Below are 16,752 nucleotides of genomic sequence, written 5' to 3'. Positions count from 1 at the left end.
GGGAGGTCATACAGGCACATGGAGGCCACACACACTACTGAGCCTCATTTTGACTTGTTTTAAGGACATTACATCAACATTGAATCAGCCTGTAGTGTGTTTTTCCACTTTAATTTTGAGTGTGACTCCAAATCCAGACTTCCATGGGTTAATAAATTTGATTTTCATTGATAGTTTTTGTGTGCTTTTGTTGTCAGCACATTCAACTATGTAAAGAACAAAGTGTTTAATAAGAATATTTCATTCATGTTATTTTAGTGTTCCTTTTTTGAGCAGTGTATATCAAGACTTCCAAACAATTCTGAAGAAGTGTGTCCTTGGGGGCAATTTATTTGTACATTTTATTAATAAGGCAAGTTTTCTTTTTTCTTTTTTGTTTGTTTGGTTTTAAAATCTATTTGATTAGTTAAGTTAGACATCTGAATAGAATTTTCCAATATGAGACAACCTGAACTGACAGGGATGACTGCAAACTCATCATTCAAGAACCAGAGGCTGACATACAGGTCATGCTCAAACACTATGTCAAACTGAGACTTGGGTGAAGTGCACAGCAAAAACAATCGGAAACAGGCCCCTACAGGCAAGACTGGAATCATGCAAAACTCATCTTAATCTTTGAGAAGCAAAGACCTCAGGCTGAAGTTTGAAAAAGACCACAGGAATTGGACAGTAGAACCCTAATGGAAGGTCATCTTCTTTAAATCCAGTTTTCAGCTTTGCCCAAATCTGGTTGTTTAATGGTTAGATGGAGACCTGGAGAGGCCTACAAGTCACATTATCTCACACTGAATGTTAAATATAAAGGGGGATCAGTGATGAGCAGGGGGTGCTTCAGCAAGGCTGGAATCAGGCAGATGTACCTGTGAAAGATGTATTATCCTAGAAAAACATTAACTTCCTCATGCTAAGACTGTGCTCCCCAACTCAGAGGATTACAGCAGGACAATCCTCCAGGCCACGCAGCTAGAAGAATCAGAGTCTGGATGGAGGATCACCACATCAAGAGCCTGTCATGGCCAGCTCAATCTCCACATCTGAACTCTGTTGAAAATCACAGGAATAACATAAAAAACAAAACAAAACAAAACAAAACAAAACAAAACAAAACAAAACAAAACAAAACAAAACAACCAACCAACTAACCAACCAACCAAGCAAACCAACAACCAACCAAAAAAAAAAAAAAAAAAAAAAAAAAAATATTATATATGTGTGTGGGGAGATAGGGAGCATTTCTCCATTTGAGCTTTTAACTAAGAAATACGGTCCACAATCGCTTTTAAACAAATTTACTGGCGGTCTGGGCCCTCTGAGAACTTCTAGTACTAAATGAAAACCAGCAAAAAAAAAAAAAAAAAAAAAAAATAGAAAGAAATCCTCCATCTCATTCATTCCAAAATGATGGAAATGATGGTAGCTGTGAAAAACATGAAACATTTAATAATATGGTGGTGCAACATAGCAGATAGGCAGGGAGAAAGAGTTGCTGCAACATTTTTAGATTTATGCAAAGTTCTGCTTTAGATTTTCATCCATTTGGTTCATTAATGTTATGCACAACAACATAAAAAAAGTTCAAACAAATTAAATGATCTGTGGTGTATAAGTGTCTGTAGTGCATGGTGGTAACTTCAGCAGGAGAAACTGAAATATCTTATTAGAAACATACCAAAAAACAATACATTAGCTCATAATGTAGATATTTATCACTTTTATGAGCAGAGACAAGGGATCATACTGCATTTTCTATGTGTTTGTATTTGTATGTTAAATGTAGAATTCTACTGAAAAAAAAATTAACAGGTCTCGAATGAAGGACTTAGGAATTAAGAGAACAGGGCTTTGGGATAACTAAACCGCTAATTTAAGAATCTCCCAGGTGTAAGCTTTTTACAGGGGATTTCTGTTCGTGTTGTTTGCACCCAGTATTAAGAAGTCACAGTGAGGCGAAGGGATCAAAGCAGGTTTAACCTTAACAAACAGTCCTGGCTATAAATTCACTGGGTCAGTGGAGACATAGACCCTATCCATTTTCTAATTACAGCAACAATCTGCTATCCGGATCACCTGCACTTCCTGTATTCTTGCTGTCAAATGACAACTGTGTTTAAGCTGTAATCCCTCAGAGTTAGAAGCATTACGTCTTTCGTGCCTGGGTAAAATCTTGTTTAGATCTAGATCACTGTGAGATCCTGGATACGGAGATTCTTAAGGATGAAGAATCCCTGAAATATTATATTGTGCATAAGTTTCAGTCTTCTATGAGCTTTTAGAAGAAAGCGCTAATGAATTTGTATTACAACCACCAAAGAAATTGAGGAGATCATACAACACCCAACACTTGGAGGGGGTGTTGGAGAGCACTCTTTCCGGGGGACTCCCTCGTTCTGCTGGGGGACTTCAATGCTCACGTGGGCAACGACAGTGAGACCTGGAGGGGCATGATTGGGAGGAACGGCCCCCCCTAATCTGAATCCAAGTGGTGTTTTGTTGTTGGACTTCTGTGCTCGTCATGGACTGTCCATAATGATCACCTTGTTCAGACATAAGAGTGCCCACATGTGCACTTGGCACCAGGACACACTAGGCTGCAGTTTGATGATCGACTTTGTAGTCGTGTCATCAGACTTGCGGCCGCATGTTCTGGACACTCAGGTGAAGAGAGGGGCGGAGCTGTCAACTGATCACCACCTGGTCTTGAGTTAGCTCAGATGGTGGGGGAGGATGCTGGTCAGGCTTGGCAGACCCAAGCGTGTTGTGAGGGTCTGCTGGGAACGTCTGGCAGAGTCCCCTGTCAGAAAGATTTTCAGCTCCCATCTCCGGCAGAGCTTCAACCATGTCCTGGGCGAGGCGAGGGACATTGAGTCCGAATGGGCTGTGTTCCGTGCCTCTATTGTCGAGGCGGCCAGCTGCAGCTGTGGCCATAAGGTCGTCGGTGCCTGTCGTGGTGGACACTGGCAGTAAAGGATGCCGTCAAGCTGAAGAAGGAGTCCTATCGGGTCTTTTTGGCCTGTGGGAGTCCAGAGACAGATGATGGGTATTGGCAGGCTAAGCGGAGCGCGGCTTCGGCAGTCGCTAGGGCAAAAACTCGGGCATGGGGGGAGTTTGGAGAGGCCATGGAGAATGATTTCCGGACGGCTTCGAGGAGATTCTGGTCCACCATCTGGCGGCTCAGGAGGGGAGTTTGTGCTCCAACTACAGGGGGATCACAGCCTCCCTGGTAAGGTCTGTTCAGGGTTGCTGGAGAGGAGGGTCCGTCGGATAGTTGAACCTCGGATTGGGGAGGAGCAGTGTGGTTTTCGTCCCGGTCGTGGAACTGTGGTCCAGCTCTACACCCTCTTCAGGGTCTTTGAGGGGGCATGGGAGTTTGCCAACCAATCTACATGTGCTTTGTGGACTTGGAGAAGGCATTCGACTGTGTCCCCTGGGGACTCTTGTAGGGGGTATTCCGGGAGTATGGAGTGCCGGGCCTGCTTGTATGAGCTGTCCGGTCCCTGTACGACCAGTGTCAGAGCTTGGTCCACATTGCCGGCAGTAAATCAGAATCGTTTCTAGTACTGGTTGGACTCTGCCAAGGCTGCCCTTTGTCACGATTCTGTTAATAACTTTTATGGACAGAATTTCTAGGCGCAGCCGAGGTGTTGAGGGGATCCGGTTCGGTGGCCTCAGGATTGGGTCTCTGCTCTTTGTGGATGATGTGGTTCTGTTGGCTTCGTCGGGCCGTGATCTTCAGTTCTTACTGGAGCGATTGGCAGCCGAGTGTGAAGCGGCTGGGATGAGAATCAGCACCTCCAAATCCAAGACCATGGTCCTCAGCCAGAAAAGGGTGGAGTGCTCTCTCTGCAGTGATGCAAACTCTGCATCAGTCTGTTGTGGTGAACAAGGAGCTGAGCCAAAAGGCAAAGCTCTCGGTTTACCGGTCGATCTACGTTCCTACCCTCACCTATGGTCATGAGCTGTAGGTAGTGACCGAAAGAATGAGATTGCGAATACAAGCGGCCGAAATGAGTTTTCTCCACAGGGTCAGTATCTTGTTAGGATGCCTCCTGGATGCCTCCCTGGTGAGGTGTTCCGGGCACGTCCCACCGGAAAGAGGCCCCGGGAAAGACCCAGGACACGCTGAATGAACTACATCTCTCGGCTGGCCTGGGAACGCCATGGGATCCCTCCGGATGAGCTGGTGAATGTGGCCGGGGAGAGGGAGGTCTGGGTTTTCCTTGCTTAGGCAGCTGCCCCTGCGACCCAACCCCGGATAAGCGGAAGAAAATGGATGGATGGATGGATCATACAAAGAAAATGTTTGAATAATTTTCTCATATCAAGGGAAGAGAGTTCTATAGTTAGCGTGATAACATTTTTATGTAGACACAACAGGAACCGCTGTTGCTGGCCCGTCTGTTGTGTTCTTCAGGCTTCATGATGCTTGTTCACTTATGTGCTCTAACAAACCTCCAATGCCTTCATAAAACAGCTGCATTTGTACTTACAATAAATTGCACACTGCTTACCAATTAGTTTAGTTCTAAGGATAACTGGATATACTGGGTTTTATTTATAGGTATCTGAATTCAGGGGGCTGAATACAAATAATGTCTACAAAGCTGTGAAAACCATTTGTCATTTTCTTTACACTTCACTATTATGCTCTTCTTTATGTTGGTCTGTCACATAAAATTCCAATAAAATATATTTAAATTAGTGGCAAATGTGGAAAGTTCAAAGGGCATCAGTGCTTTTTCAAGGGGCTGCATATCACCTGTGAACAATTTAAACACACAGTGGAAAAAACACTGAAGCAGCTAGAAAAATTCAGCTACACACTAAATAAGGATAAAAATACACACACACACACACACACACACACACACACACACACACACACACACACACACACACACACACACACACGCACACACACACACACACACACACACACACACACACACGCACGCACACACACACACACACACACACACATGCACACACAGCCAGTGACATAATTTGTTATCATACTTCCAAGTTAACACAGGTCATATTAAATAAATATTTACCCACCAGCCAAGGTCTGTGTACAACATAAACCTTTTCTGTCATAGGTTATATTTTTAAACTGAACAGGTGCCAAAAATCTCACTCAGCTGTCTCAAGATAACCTAATAAGCAAATAGGTAAGAATGGTTGCAAAACATTGTCACTATAAATAGGGCATCAAAACACTGTACCTCACTCCTATCCAGTAAAACAGGTGAGCACTCAGTCCTGTTCTTCTCTGAGAAGCTTTTTTTGCTCAGATTTAAATGAGTTATTTCAGAAAATGTAATAACTTTAAAATCTGCTTTCTGTTTTTAAAGGTTGTGGAGAAAAATGACTGCCTTCCAGGTGTTTTCACTCTTTTTGCTGTCTGTTCTGGCAGCCAATGCTCAGGTTATCATGCCAGGCAAATGCCCCGATGCTGCTGTTCAGCAGAAGTTTGATGCTGCAAGGGTGAGACTATAAATGAATGAGAAACCAAGGCTGAATTAAAATTTATGTTTTTAATAATAATCAATAAGTTTTGCAGTGATCATTATCCTACTTAGCAAAAACTGAACACAAGAAGGATTCTGTGGCATGTAATTAACACTTAATTTGATTACTTCTTCTGCAGTATCTTGGTAAATGGTTTGAAATCCAGAGACTGCCAAACAGTTTCCAGACAGGCCAGTGCAGCACTGCCACCTACAGCCTGAACAGCCCCGGAGTTGTTGGTGTCCTCAACAGAGAACTGAAGTGAGCATCATCTGTTATCATTTGATCACTTGCAATTTTTTTTGGGAAAAGTAGTCTAATTACTTATTTATACTTAAAAAAAGTTTGAAAAGTTTTTATGTGGCTTTCATGTTTTTTATGTCCAGTTTTTTTTTTTTAAATATATTGTTTTCTGGCATAACTCATGTTTAAACTTGTAATTATTTTTCTGTTTTAGGGCTGATGGGACCATTGATGAGATCACTGGTACCGCCAAGCCCAGCCCCACTGAGCCTGCCAAACTGTTGGTCTCCTTCTTTGAGGGTATGGACCCTTCATTGTCCTCACACACTTCATTATTCCAGCATTTTGAATTACATTTGAGCTGTGCTACTAAACATATTACAAATGTAAGAAACATGTTGACTGTTCTGTCCTTTCACACTTCCAGACGCTCCCCCTTCCCCTTACTGGGTCCTGTCCACCGACTACGACAACTACGCCCTGGTCTACAGCTGCACTGACATTGGTGCAGTCCATACGGATTTTGCCTGGATCCTGAGCAGGCAGCCCACTCTGCCTGACGAGACCCTGGAGGAGCTGCACAGCATCTTGACCTCCAATGGAGTTAATATCAGCAAACTGCTCAGCACCAACCAGGATGTCGATTATTGCAGCCTTATGAATCTGTAAACCAGCGATGTGGTATCTTTTAATCTAATTTAGCAAGATCTGTGTAATAAATCTACGTGCTTAAAACAAACATTTGAGTTCTTGTGGTTCTGTGGGTATATGTGGTGGTCTGATGTAATATATTAGGACTGAATAACCGCTGTAATATAATGGCAAGGATCCTGCTGTTAAGCAAATGTTAAAGTAATACAAGTTGATAAAACTAGGCAGTCAGATTGAAAAATTTTTGTGATTTTTACAGACTTATCGATCCCTTTTATACAATACAAAACTCTACTGCCTCCAAAATTACACTCAGTTTAATCAACACCTTTAAAATCAGTGCTGTGCTTCAGTTACCAAAATCTTTTTTGATCTTTAACCTAAATGTCTAATTTTAATCTAAATGTAATACCTTTGTCTTTAAAATGACCTGTTAATATCCCAACTTTTCCCAAGTCAGCTTAATTTTCTAGCTGTACAATTAAGGTTAATCTTTAAGAGGTTAAAAAGAAATGATTTATTGTAAGAAGAGTACTTACTTATATTCTTAATACTGTTTTAAAATACATCACTTTTCAATCAATAGATTTTTATGTTGTCTTGTAAGCTTGTTCCTACTTTTAGGTTTGGTTTTGTTTTCCTTTAAAGCATTCCCACAGTGTTTACAGATCATTGCTGAAGTTCAGCGAACAGATCCAACTCTACTGTCCAAGTCTTCTTTTTTATTCTTTGAAACTCCTTTCCACAGGATCTTAGGTTTATGACACTTTAAAGATATCTCTTAAGCTGTATTTTTTCTTGGAGTTCACCTTGGTTTATGGTTTCATCCAGGATTTTTAAGAAAGGATTGTAGGGACTATATTATCTACACTGATGCCAACAGATTACAGGATGTTATGCAGCTCCTCGATGGTTTTCTGAAGCAGGCTGGACTTTGTGCTCAGGATCCAGGATAGCTCCATGTGGAATAGGTCGAACTTGGTGCAGCTGTAGACCAGAGAGTAACTATCATAGTTAGTAACCAGAACCCAGTAGGAACCAGGGGAAAGTCTTAAGGAAAAAACCCTTGGTGGTTAAATAGTATTAAAGCTGCTGAGTGTAACTGAACTTGAATATAAGGATATAATTGTAATAATTTAAATTTTACTTTCAGTGAAAGACACCACCAGCTTGGCAGGCACAGTGGAGTACTTGACCTTGGCAGAGCCAATGGTGGAATTAATGGTTCCATTATCACTAAGAGAATTAAAAAACATGCAAAATAATTTCATTCTGTAATGCATTTCCTTTTAATTAAAGTGTAACATTTGTACTGTGGTGTACTCTGTACACTCTTGTTCACTTTCAAAACTCTGACATGTATGAAGGATCAGCTGTGAATGAGGAGGGACTTTTAGCCAAGCAAATTTTACTTTTTGAACGTCAAGAGTCTTAAAATACTTAGATGAATAACATATCAATTTAAAAATGAACATGAGTGAAACAAAGAAAATAAGTGAAGAGGAAAGCTATAAAAAAAGATTGCACATTTCTTAAAGATGAAAATAAAGTGAACATATGTGGTTCCGGTATTCACAGCAACTCACTGTTGGTGAGTACCGGACTTCAGTGATGTTTGGAGCCTTCGGGCTGCTGGCAAAGCTGCACTGACTTGTCTGGTGTGGAAGAAATTTGGCTTATTTTGCTCTCCATATAATATTATAATCACACCTATAATTACTTTGTTTACTATATTAATTTATAAATTGTATTTACAATGATTGTTACTATATTACACTTCATATACATGCTCTGTTAAAAAGTTCACTACGAGGGTAAGATGACCTTTATCTGGTCCTTCCTCAGACCCTTAGTCAGACTGGTTCTGGTGGAGACACAACTATGTGAGGTTGTTTTGATGCCAGCTCTTGGAGTTGTGTGTTCACCCAAGGTCTTCAGGAAGGAGGATTCTTTCTACAGAAATGTATAACTATTGTTTTTCCTCCTGCTTTCCCAGAGTCTCTCCTGACTTCACGTGAATCAGGATGACCACTCTCATGACTTGATATAAATGGCAGCAAAGGAACGGTAAAAAGTGGATTCATCATGGAAAATGTCAAAGTTGGCCTGGTCTGCAGGCATAGGACATTTTCCAATCTTAACGAACTTGGCACTGGATGCAATAAACAGCAGAGTTAAGGAAATCATTTGCAAGGCCTTCATATTCTCACCTCAACCTAGAGAATAAAACAGACAACCAAGTTCATCTTTGAGCGTTGCCTTTCGAGAGAAAGATCAGGAGACATGAACAGAAAACAGAAAAAGCTGTGGTCTTGTAATGTGCACAGAATTTTGTTTCTGAGGATTTTTTTTTCATTTTTTTGAAGACACCTGTAAATTTGTTATTGATCACATCCTTTAGACCCCTCTGAGTGATGAAGATGGGGGAGAGTGAGAGAGTTGGCACCTGTTCAAATAAATACGCTGTTCAAACAGGCCTCTCACCAACGTTAGTCGTTAGTGATGGAGCAAGTGGTGGTGGGACCTGGATGTATCTCATTCAGTTATGAGTCTGCTCAACTCAACAGATCATCAATAGTTATTCCCCTGTAATATCTAAGGCAAAATAAAACAAAGAAAGAAAAGAACAAACCCCACCACAAAATAATCTACAGTTTTATTTCTTGAGCTGGAGACCACTTTTCCCATTGGGTTTGTTTGATTTTCAAATGAGCAACTTATTTCATACTGATACTCGTAATCATTATTTCCATAATCAAGACACTTTCATAATCTTTGTGAATAGTAACATTTTGAGTTTTTTTTTTCTTGTATAGTTGAGATTAGAGCCGAGTCTTTCTCCTCTTTAAGGCACACGACAAAAGATTTTAATGTAAAAGACAAGTTCCTTCATTCTCTCTAAATTAAATTAAATTAAATTAAATTAAATTAAATTAAATTAAATTAAATTAAATGACATTAAATTAAGTTTTTATTTGAATTTGAATTCTTTCTTTCTTTCTTTCTTTCTTTCTTTCTTTCTTTCTTTCTTTCTTTCTTTCTTTCTTTCTTTCTTTCTTTCTTTCTTTCTTTCTTTCTTTCTTTCTTTCTTTCTTTCTTTCTTTCAGTTGATATGTTGTTCTTCTGTTTATCTGTTATTCGTCTGCTATTGGACAAACCAGTTGTTTTGTTAGCTCACTTTTTTCATTTCTTTTTGTTTGTGCAGGTAAGTATTTGCTAAGTAACCTTTTTTTGTTAAACTGAAAAAGTAGTAAAATGTTATCAGGAGAGAGAGAGAAAACTCAACAAATGCCAAACACCAGACAAATTACTTGCCAATAAATACCTATGAAACCTAAAGTTATTGTTCTTTTGTCGTTCTTGTACATGAATTTGAACCAGACCTCTGTAGGAGAAATCAACTCCAAACAACTCTCTTGGATGTTGGACTGTTCACTTTCCTGTTGTTGGAGTATTTGTATCAGTTTAACAAAATACAAACATCTCTTGAATGGAGAAGAAATGGCCAATCCAGAGACTTGGTTTAAATAACTCAAAGTTTTATCCTATTTTGGATTAAACCATATCAGTTGCAAAAGTGATGAATATCTAAGACTAAATTGATTCTTAAACTAATCCTTCAAAGGGGAAGGTTTAACTTCTGATTAGAAATGTTTGCTGGGGGCTATGAAGACCAGTATGCAGCAGTGGCCTGCTACAACACTGCTTGCAGACAGGAGGAATACACTGATTTATTTTGATCAATTAAGTTTTCGTGACTTATTTTATATGTACGAAAGAAGAAGTGCTTTAGAGATAATGTCTCAGCTTGCACAATGACCAAAAAGGATCTGAACACAGATGTTTTCACAATGCAGCACTTCAGTCAGATATAGAAGGTATCATTTTTTAAAAGTAATTGTTGTTTGTTGCTTTAGGTTTGTTTCTGAGTGGGTGGGAATGTGTGTGTGACAGAGAGGAAGAGTAGGTGTGTGTTTCTAATTTGTTATTTTATATTCTTTTTGATATGTTATTTTATGTGTATTTTATTAAAGCACTATGTACTACTCTATGTATAAAAAGTGCTTTATAAATAAAATTTAATTTGATTTGACTGCAAAACACCTATGAATATTTAAATAAAAACACAATTACTGTAAGAAAATTACTGTAACATGTTTACTGAGTTTATTCAGTGGATCAGTAACTAGTATAAAATAATAAAATAATACAATAAAAATAAGTGTATTGAAGTCATTGTTCAAAATATATTCTTTAATTCATGCATTATGCATCTGAAAGTCTGCAAAGGTTTATGTGGGTCTTAGTAAAGCTAATTTTATTACACTTGTCCACATGGAGATCCTCAGGGACCCTTCTTTATCTCAATTAATATAATTAAAAAGCGCTGCACTGAAATACAAGACATCTAGTTTTCTTCATGACAAGCACAGGAGCCATTACTCCTAATTTCTTGTTTTAACAGATCAAAGAATTTGTCAAATGGCAGGTATCATGAAATGACCCATAAACATAAAGCAGCACTACTGACTTTTTCACTTTGGTGCCCACTAATGAATTTTGCCAACATTCTGAGACACATAACACACTATAGTCTCTCTTCATTACCCACCACTGGCCATTACTATTATTTGACCATTTCCTGGTCAAACCTGGTGCAAGAAATGCCTCATCCATACTGTCTCCTCTTTTTTTTGGTAGTTGAAATCTGTGATGCTGATTCACCATCATTTGCCCATTGGTACTTTTACAAATTTGTCCATGTTTTGCTAACAGTGCAAAAACTATAAATTTTATTTAGCCGTGCTAATTCCCCTTTCAAAAACCCTTTTTAAAATACGGCAGCTCAAGTATGCAATCTGTTGGATAATTTCAGGTGAAAGATCAAAAGGATGTTGTGACCTCTGTTGTCCCTCAGCAGCAGGAAATTTTCTCAAGCTCTGAGGACACATATGTAACCCCACACTTTCAGGCATTTTCTCTTCCAGATTTAAATCTGCAGTGTATGTGTGTGTGTGTGCACAGCTGCAGAAGCAGCAGTGTTTCCCACTTGTCATGTAACACTGTAGTTCAACTATTACGAAAGCAGCTGTTGGGAGGTGTCTTTTATTTTCCTGCACAAAAGTTTAGACTTTTTTTTCCTTTGGGTGAAATGTGGGTTGATTGATTTATTGATTGAGAGACAGATTGTTTTAATTTTTTGATTTTGTTTGTGAGCAGGTCCACAATTTTTTTGATAGCTTTATTCATTTCCAAAGAGAAACTCCTTTTGTCTGTTATTATTGTAAGTAAAACTTTGATCAGTATATATATGATCAAAAGGTCAATGACTTCACTAAAACTGTTGTATTAAAGGCCTCTTGTGCTGCCCCCAAGTGGAGAAAATCTAAATGAATTTATGCTTTAGAAAACTTCCACATCCATCCAGCATTGCTGCAGTACAAAATACAGTAATCACAGCATTTGGTTAGTGTGAATAAGCTGGACAATAAAGTCAGTGTGAAACTGAAAATTAATGGCAATAGCACTTTAAAGATTTTTTTTTTATGTTTTTTGTGAAACTGTAGAAAAAAGTAACTGTAGAACTCTTGACTTCAATTTAGGACACATCAAAATCCTGGATACACTGTTTGCTGAACTTCAAAAGATAGATGAGCAGAATAAAATCATAACTAAAGTGTGTGATACAAACAAGTGGGGTCAGATTGTCCTCAGAAATCTGTCTTTATGGTCTTTACATGCAGCATCTTTAGCGTTCCTCCGCCCTTTGATATTTTCTCTCTCTCTTACAGCACACTTGGTTCTTTCCTTGATCTTCTGACCAGTCGTGCTCATCGCCTTCATCCACGGAGAAACCAAGCACTGCTGCTTTAACCAGGCCTTGATGTATCTGGCTGCAGCTAACAAGTCACTCCTCTCTGAAGTGCATTAGCTGGAAATGTAGCCTTTTGATCTTTTTCTTCTTTAATTTAAACATGTTTGTAGCCAGCAGGCTTTTGTCAAGAAGCAGACAGCATTTATTAGTTTTTGCATGTAAATGATATGATTTGTTTAAACTATTGTGCATGTTAAACAGCGACAGGACATTTCAGATAATTAAATGTCAGAGAAAAAACCAGAGATACTGATGATGAATGCTTTTCTGGTCCTACACGTTTATGGTAAAACATTCTATGTCTCTCTTGAGAAGTTTGGTTTGTAAAAGCACTTTTTGTTTCTCACTTTAAATATTCCTCAGTAAATGGCCAACATCTTTTCCCCTTCCAGATCCAAGCTTCTAAACTGTTTCAGATCCAAAAGTAGCATACTTAATGGCAAGTTATTTTAAACCATTTGTGTATTCACTAAAAAAAAAATCTGATTAACTCTTTTAGTTTGGCCAATAGAGATGTACTTAACCTCTATTCTTTCAGCACTACTGAAGCAGCCCAGTAACTTAACTATTTTCACTATTAACACACAACGTGCCTTCAAATGCAACATGAAGCAACGGCATGCATTCTGCAGGCTGTACCTGATAATCACAACATTTTGAAATCATTAAACTATAATTACCTATCCGTGACTGCACTGTAGACGTCAGCCCCACACAGCAGGGATGAGAGGGAGCTGGCTGTTTTACAGACAAATACAATCAATCTGTCTTTTCTTTGTTGTCTTTGGCTTGTTTCTTTTATTTTTCTAATCTCTACGTGAGATATTAACAATGACATAAGTGACTTTCTGTAATGAAAAAGTGAACTATGCCCACTTTTGCAACCCTGAGTGCCGCACCAATTTCCAGGGTGAAATTTGTATTCCCTTATAATAACAAGGGAATCGTTTTATCCAAGGACAGAAAATAGTAGAAGACTTTCTCAGTTTTCTATGAGATTAAACTTGTTTATGGAAGACAGAGGATAATGAAAACAAGATTGCTGTATATATTTCAAATTCAATGAAAACTGTTAAAATATTTGCCAATGATACACAAATGTAACGTTAACATCTGTATTCTGGTTAAAAAAGTTATGTGTTTGGATATTCCTGCAGCAAAGAGATGGATTTCCGGACTGATGCTGTTTTCTTTGCATGTAAAACTGCTAAAATCCTGACCTGTGAACTATGCCAGTGAGCCACCATGATGTGAACATGACAAGATATTTTTAAATGAAGCTAAATCTAATTATTCTGAACCATCTCTTTGCATAAACAGAATTTATTTTGCCAAGTTCTTCCTCAGATTTGTTGACCTACTACTTTCCTGTACCTAAAATAGTTTTAAATAATTCAGCAGCAGCTTTGTCCACAACAAAGACATCATGCATTCAAATAAACCAAATAAATACACGGAGTAATATAGAAACGACACAATGATGTAAACAAACAAATGAACTTATTGAAAAAAAAAACAAAAAAACAAAAACAAAAAAAAAAAAACAGCCCATTTTCCCCCAACTAGAGCCAGAGAGCATCCTGATTGTTTTATAACATTTTCACTGGAATGTCCTGCATGACTCTAATTTGTTAATAACTTGCTTCATGTCAGAAATAAAACACAAAGACTCTCATTGATGACCCAGAGTCAGAGAATGGCAAAACCGCACATAGAACTACCTCTCTGAGACAAATAACAGAATCTGTGAAGAGAAAGCACATATCAGACCAGCGGGGCAAAGAGGTAAGAGAAAAATACCTCACAATGCATTTAAATATTAAAATTACGAACAGATAATAGATTAGAACAATGTTTTGTGGTAAAAGTTAATTTATCTGAAGTGATATGGATCTTTTTCTTGTGGAACAGTGTTAGTAAAGATTATGTGTTTGAATAATGAATCTGTTTTTATTTATTTTATATCTCTCTGCAGGTAACAACGCCTGTACTATGAAGTTTTTTCTGGTTTTTGCTCTCATCCTCCCGGCCATCTGGGCTCAGATTCCCCACTGGGGCCCATGTCCGGAGCCAGCAGTCCAACCAGCCTTCAGCCTTAAACAGGTACCAGTGAGGGGTCAGAAGGTTTAGTTTGGATAATTTGTCCGTGATTGGCATGATGTCCTTCTGTTTTGCAGGGTTAACTTCTTCAAAGAGTCTCAGTAAGCTCATTGTCAACTTACGTCTATCTATTTAGATTTTGATCTATAGAAATGCAGAAATTTTATTATCTTTTTTACACATCAGGATAGATGTCATTTATCTATCATTTTGAACAGATTCAAAACCTTTGGAGGAAGTTTTTAGATCCTTTATTTAAGAGCTACATTTAATTCCTTTTTTTTTTTTTACATGTTTTGTATGAGAAAGCTTAAACACAAATGCACATGAAAATTGTAAGTAGGTCAAAACTGCACCTATTAGTGCAGCTCTTGAGTAAATAAGATAACATTCATTATTGTCCTTGAGTGGAAAAGTTTGAAAATTTCTTGTGCTGTTCTGAGTAAAGCACTTAATGACTTCCCACCAGTGTTAAAGAGCAAATTTAAAAGGACATCTGTCGTACATGTTACACAACTCATTACAGTATGTAGATTTATTCATAGTCTTTTCTAACGTTGCTCTAAATTGCCTTTGAACTTGTGTGCTTGTGCCCTTGCAGTTCATGGGGAGATGGTTTGAAATTGCCAAACTGCCAGCCCAATTTGAGAAGGGCCACTGCATTGAAACCAATTTCACTATGAGGACCGACAACTCCATTCGAGTGGTCAGCTCTGAAATACTGTGAGTCTCTAAGTGCTATTCATTAGTGCAAATGTGGAGTCAGCAGGTGATATTTGCATACTGTGAATTTGCTTTAACCCAACATGAAATTTGTGCTTATGGAATGAAACAGAAAAGGAGAGGTGAGGAAAATCGAAGGGACTGGTGTCATAGAGGATATGAAGAATCCAGCCAAACTTGGAATAAGTTATTCCTACGGTGAGTGGAGCCAGCATTTGGTGAGACTAATCACCACTGATCTGTGCTGTGGAAGAAATGATAAGAAATTAAAATCAGAGATCCGATTTAGTTTGTGTTTGCTGCCTAAATATTACGTGTTGTGTCTTCTCTCTGTCCGCCACAGTTCTTCCCTATTCCCCTTACTGGATCATGTCCACTGACTATGTAAACTCGGCCCTGGTGTATTCCTGCACGGACGTCCTCAGGCTCTTCCATGTCGACTTTGCCTGGATTCTGGGTCGAACACGGAGCTTGCCGGAGTCCACCATCGAGAGAGCCAGAGAGATCTTTGCCACCAACAACATTGATGTGACCAGGATGATTGCCAGCAGGCAGCAAGGCTGTGACAAAACTCTCTGATTGGCAGTGGAAATTCAACACAAGGTGGTGCTGTTACTGACAGAGGGATGGAAATTATTGTAGAGTTTGGTCCAGAAAATTTTTGTCTAATATTTCATGGTGATTGTGACACTAAGATAAAGTCAGCTGAGTTTCACGTGTTTGTTTGTGTCAGGAAATGACGAAATACATGTTTACAGCACTGTAACAGTTTGCCTGCACAATAATTAAAGTAAGTAATCTGATGTGATGTGTTTTTGTGTATTTTAGAACAAAGTATTGCATGAACATAATTTTCCATTTTTTACATAACACAATGTACAAGCTAATAAAGGTGTTTCATTGGAACAAAGTGGTGCTATTATAGTGGAATCACATGACACTGAGTAATTTCAATATTTATTACACAAACTAGAAACATTAAGGGTCACATTAGTCTCAATAAAAGTCAATTAAACATGTGATCTTTGTTGGTCCAGGAGTTTTTTTTTTTTTCAAATATAGATGTCAATCAGCATCACAGCAAACAATTTAAACTAAAGGCTTTTTGTTAAACACATCAGAACATATATTTTCATCTCATGTGGGCATAACTAATTCCACCTTCAGTTTTCAGCCAATTCCTTTTTCCTATGATCCCATCAATCCTAAAGAGATCAAAGCAGCAAATTAACACTTCTACTTAAAAAAACAGTTTTTTCTAAAGAGTTAAACTCAATACACTTACCAAACATCACAAGACTTAGAAACATCTAGACAACCAAGTCCAGCACTATAAATGACATGACGAAAGTCATCATCCTGCATTTCTTATATTTATCATTAACACGATGCTCCCCCTGTAGGATCTTACCAGGAGATCTACAATCATGTCTAAATATGCACATAATTTTTCAGTTATAGACAAATGGACGTCCATTGTTCCTCTGACCATGACAAGGTCATTTACTGGAAGGTGACTACAAAATTTTCTCTAACAATAGCAACAAGCATATACTGTCATACTGCTCAGACTTCAACAAATGTGCTCATGTGTTTCTGGTTATTTAATTTCAGCTTTGTTCGGTTGCTTGAAAACATGGGACCATTTT

At 38.4% G+C, this 16,752-nt stretch overlaps 2 protein-coding genes across 2 annotated transcripts; both read left to right on the top strand.

Moving 5' to 3' along the window:
• The first annotated feature begins 5,333 nt into the window (after positions 1-5,333).
• apoda.2 (apolipoprotein Da, duplicate 2) lies at positions 5,334-6,493 on the top strand. Its single transcript, XM_041992625.1, has 4 exons — positions 5,334-5,487; positions 5,651-5,772; positions 5,969-6,054; positions 6,182-6,493. Exons 1-4 carry the CDS (start codon positions 5,368-5,370, stop codon positions 6,421-6,423), a joined length of 570 nt encoding a protein of 189 aa, XP_041848559.1. The 5' UTR covers positions 5,334-5,367; the 3' UTR covers positions 6,424-6,493.
• A 7,485-nt stretch (positions 6,494-13,978) lies between these two features.
• apoda.1 (apolipoprotein Da, duplicate 1) lies at positions 13,979-15,906 on the top strand. The gene is made up of 5 exons (XM_041992920.1): positions 13,979-14,065; positions 14,256-14,383; positions 14,982-15,103; positions 15,216-15,301; positions 15,447-15,906. Exons 2-5 carry the CDS (start codon positions 14,273-14,275, stop codon positions 15,680-15,682), a joined length of 555 nt encoding a protein of 184 aa, XP_041848854.1. The 5' UTR covers positions 13,979-14,065; positions 14,256-14,272; the 3' UTR covers positions 15,683-15,906.
• Positions 15,907-16,752: the final 846 nt, after the last annotated feature.

This window comes from Melanotaenia boesemani, chromosome 8 (genome assembly GCF_017639745.1).
Source record: "Melanotaenia boesemani isolate fMelBoe1 chromosome 8, fMelBoe1.pri, whole genome shotgun sequence".
Classification (NCBI taxonomy): domain Eukaryota; kingdom Metazoa; phylum Chordata; class Actinopteri; order Atheriniformes; family Melanotaeniidae; genus Melanotaenia; species Melanotaenia boesemani.
This window is presented reverse-complemented; position numbering and strand designations above follow the sequence as displayed.

What these genes read in the sequence shown, in the direction of transcription:
- apoda.2 (XM_041992625.1), top strand. Translation starts at nt 5,368, where the DNA reads ATGACTGCCTTCCAGGTGTTTTCACTCTTTTTGCTGTCTGTTCTGGCA. An exon ending in GTCCTCAACAGAGAACTGAA is followed by an intron (nt 5,773 to 5,968) that starts GTGAGCATCATC and finishes TTTCTGTTTTAG; the next exon opens with GGCTGATGGGACCATTGATG. An exon ending in GTTGGTCTCCTTCTTTGAGG is followed by an intron (nt 6,055 to 6,181) that starts GTATGGACCCTT and finishes TCACACTTCCAG; the next exon opens with ACGCTCCCCCTTCCCCTTAC.
- apoda.1 (XM_041992920.1), top strand. Translation starts at nt 14,273, where the DNA reads ATGAAGTTTTTTCTGGTTTTTGCTCTCATCCTCCCGGCCATCTGGGCT. An exon ending in GTGGTCAGCTCTGAAATACT is followed by an intron (nt 15,104 to 15,215) that starts GTGAGTCTCTAA and finishes GGAATGAAACAG; the next exon opens with AAAAGGAGAGGTGAGGAAAA. An exon ending in TGGAATAAGTTATTCCTACG is followed by an intron (nt 15,302 to 15,446) that starts GTGAGTGGAGCC and finishes TGTCCGCCACAG; the next exon opens with TTCTTCCCTATTCCCCTTAC.